Below are 4,001 nucleotides of genomic sequence, written 5' to 3' on the forward strand. Positions count from 1 at the left end.
TGAAATATTCAATCTGTTTAAAAATACGATGTATAATATTCGACAGGCAATTTTCAGTCCATTTTATTTCACTTTACAAATTCACTTCCACTAATTCAGTGGTTCAAATTCGTCAGAAAATTCAGCACTTCACATCCGGGAACTGCAGGGAATTAAGACTTAAGAGCTGTGTTTACGTTTAATTCAGCATCTTCGCTGTTGCTTGTTTCCCCGTGAAGCCACATGTAAGCAGCTTTCTCTACCAAAGGAGATTATAATTTTTTTTTTTTACGGTGGCCGAGAGAGCTCAACGCGCTGCAAATAGAAAAAACATCTGCATATTAAGAAAACAACTTCATCAATTTGACAACACATGCTCTGCAAATGCTCACAACACAACCAAATAAAGAAACGCGCTGCAAATAGAAAAAAAACACCTGCAAATTAAGAAAACAACTTAATTAATTTGACAACAAATGTGCTGCAAATACTCACAACACAACCAAACAAAGAAACGCGCTGCAAATCAAATTCTTTATTTGGTTGTGTTGAGCATCTGCAGCGCGATTCTTTATTTGTTTGCGTTGTGAGCATTTGCAGCACCTGCAGTCAAACTGATGAAGATGTTTTCTTGATTTGCTGGTGCTTTTTCTATTTGCATGTCTTCTGAAGTTGCAGCGCGTTGAGCTCTCTCGGCCACCGTATTTTTTACCCAACGCTGATATACAGAACTAACATTACATCTGAGATATTGATGTCGGTTGCTTAGTTTCCTTAACTTTATATCATGACTTGTGTGACGCTAAGTTGTGATACTGGGGTTTCCCTCTTACATCACACTCCAGGATTCCACAAAAATGCTTAACACGCCTCAATGAACTAATAGAGTGACAAGACCTCAGATCTCAGTATACACCTTACTGATGATGCAAACTATATACAGGCAAGTAGATGAGGTCAGAAGAACGCAACGCTCTGCATTTTAATTTAATAATCGCTTTTCTAGCACCGTAAAGTTAGTCTTAGGTTTGATATTCACCTTTGCCAATGTTTTATTGAGTAGACAGTCCTACAAAGATATCACTATCATGATTAGTTTTAACAATAAGCAACCACTTTATATCGACATAAAAAAAAAATTCAAAATCATGTGTATTGAAGCTGCACATTTTAACCAGAGAAGACATGCTATCACACAGTGCCCAAGGGACTGTCTGACAATCCACTCAGTAGGTTAAAACGTTCATTTATTTATTTATTATTTTTTTTTTTTTGGGAACATGAGGAACATAACTAGGTGAATTACAGCAATTTTTCGAAGAATAATTATGTACTGTATGTACAGTAAGGAAATTTCAACTGTAGTAAGTCAGCCTGGTCACTAGGAACATACAACAACATTTGGAACATGAAAAGCCCCATTTTGCTGAATTGCTGTAATATTTTTTCTTAAAAATATTTGTATACTTAGGGTTATTATTGTCAAAGGCGAGATATTGGCAATATATATTCTGTCAGTTTGCCCTCTAGGCATTTACTATAGCCCTGTAAACATTAAATTGAATGAATTATTGGACTTTGTTTTATACTGTGAGGTAAAATTGCAGATGATCCCTAAAGCAGCCTAGGCGAATATGCAGCGAAAATCTAACCTAAAATTAACTTTACCCCGCTTGGTTTTCTATGGGAGAAAAGGGCTTAGGTGAAACTTTGTGGTTTGTGTTAATATTCTGGACTCATCTGCTTATCTGTATATAGTATATTTGATTAATTAGACACCGAATTTGGTCATTTATTGAGGCAATAAACCACGTTAAGTGTTTTCTTTATGGCAAATGTTTAACGTGCAGTATTCTGGTTTCATCTGCTTGCCTGTATAGTTTGCATCATCAGTAAGGTTTATTCTGAGATCTGAGGTCTTATGTCACTGTATTACTTCATTGAGGTGTGTTAGTCGTTTGGGGAATCCTGGAGTGTGATGTAAGAGGGAAACCCCAGTATTACAACTCAAGCCATGATATAAAGTTAAGGAAACTAAGTAACCGACATCAATATCTAAGATGTAATGTAATGTTAGTTCTGTATGTCAGCGTTGGGTAAAAAAGCATTATAATCTCCTTTGGTAGAGAAAGCTGCTTACATGTGGCTTCACGGGGAAATAAGCAACAGCGAAGATGCTGAATTAAACGTAAACACAGCTCTTGAGTCTAAATCAGCTTTTCCACATATACATACTGGCCCTGATAACCATAAAAGTTCTATTTACCGCTTACTACATTTCTGCAGATTAGTTTTTGTGAATGAATGGCTTGCTCTACCTGTTGCTTTGGTCTTGTGCCACCTGCTGGTGAGCAATTAACAGCAGATGCAGATCATGCATTGGTGCTCTACTGCTATTCCTGCAGTTCCCGGATGTGAAGTGCTGAATTTTCTGCCGAATTTGAACCACTGAATTAGTGGAAGTGAATTTGTAAAGTGAAATAAAATGGACTGAAAATTGCCTGTCGAATATTATACATCGTATTTTAAAACAGGTTGATTATTTTGGAAGTGAACTCAGGAAGGTGAATATGAATTATTGAATTTTTAATTATGAAAATATGTGTGAAATTTTTTGAATTGAAATATTGACAGCTTAAACAACTGTTAAATTTCAGCCCCTAAAATAGGGGAAGCCCTGAAAATACAAGGCATAAAAATGCAAGCGTTGTAAATGCAATGCATTTTTTTTTTCAGTTAGTGCAATTCAACATGCTTTTTTGTTTCAAAGACATTTGTCATTATTTTACTTCCATATAAAAACAACATACCTGTGCGGTGAGAATAATACATGTATTATTAATACAATAATACATTTATTATTAAATGTATTCATTTAGTTTTATTTTTAGTACAGGTAAGCATCACGTGTCTGGATTGTTTTGCATATGAAATGCAAATGATTCCATTCATTTTAAAACAACAAGGTATTATAAACTGGGGAATAAAGATTATTTATGTCCATCCTATCCTCCCAAAATAAGATTGTGGCCGTATCTGTTGCTCCTTCAAAAGCTGGAGACTCAGGACTTGGTATCTGTTATTGTTTCTTCCCTCACGGGCCAGAGGCTTTGAACATTGGTGATCTGTTAGTGTCTCTCTGGACGCACCAGAAACTCAGGACAGTGTATCTGTTAACGTCTCTTCCATTACAGGACTGAGACTCAGAACAGTTGTTGTGTCTGTTGCTGCCTTCCCTGTAACAGGCCAGAGACTCAGAATTTCTGTTACAGTCTCTCTGGACGAAAGACTCAGAACGAGTGTATCGAGTGTATCAATGTTACGAATGCATTAAGTCCAAACATGATGGCAAAAGAATTAACTGTCATGCATGCATTCATTTGTCCATTAACAGCTGAGCTTGTGTAAGATGTTACACTACACATAGCTGTCACTGAGAATACCGATTTCTCTGAATTAGTATATGATGTGTGTGTTGTAGTTTGCATCAGTTTTAAGGTTTGGAAACACTGTTATGAATGGATTTGGATGGATCTCTTTGATCTCTCTTTGCTTCACCCACTGCTGCTGCATCCCAGAGGTCCTCAGGAATTTTTATGGTGGTCACAAGCCAAAACCTTAGGTCTCTAGGTGGGTGAAGGGCAGAAACTGCATTCTGACCAATGAAGAAGACCTGTCCTTCCTGGGCTTGGTACCAGATATCATCCTCTTGCCATCTAAGAGGTGTCTGGCCATTATCCTAGCATCATTATCTGATGGCGTTGGACAGTTTGCTTATGTTAGTCTGCCAAGATCCAATCAAAATGTAGTAAACCTTTGTCCACTGTCGTGATCAGAAAGGGGCCCCGCCATAAACTGGGCCTTGCATGGCAGTTTCTAGCCATTTTGAGGCCCTAGGCGAAATCCCTTTTGGCGCCCACCCCCAAATTAATTTTATTACATTTGGATTTAGATACATGCTTAGACATTATCAATGACTACTTTTTGTCTTTATCTGTGTTTTTTTTTTTTTTTTTCCATTT

General features: G+C 37.1%; 1 protein-coding gene across 1 annotated transcript in view; it reads left to right on the plus strand.

Moving 5' to 3' along the window:
* Positions 1-2,975: 2,975 nt before the first annotated feature.
* Positions 2,976-4,001, plus strand: part of LOC107756568 (WD repeat-containing protein 87-like) — a gene marked incomplete at its 3' end in the record, with an annotated part of 31,776 nt that continues 30,750 nt past the window's right edge. Inside the window, 2 exon segments of the mRNA XM_016573778.1 lie at positions 2,976-3,106; positions 3,610-3,757. Coding sequence (XP_016429264.1) covers positions 2,976-3,106; positions 3,610-3,757 — 279 coding nt within the window.

The sequence above is a fragment of the Sinocyclocheilus rhinocerous genome, unplaced genomic scaffold (assembly GCF_001515625.1).
Source record: "Sinocyclocheilus rhinocerous isolate Xijiao unplaced genomic scaffold, SAMN03320098_v1.1 scaffold5023, whole genome shotgun sequence".
In the NCBI taxonomy this organism is placed as follows: domain Eukaryota; kingdom Metazoa; phylum Chordata; class Actinopteri; order Cypriniformes; family Cyprinidae; genus Sinocyclocheilus; species Sinocyclocheilus rhinocerous.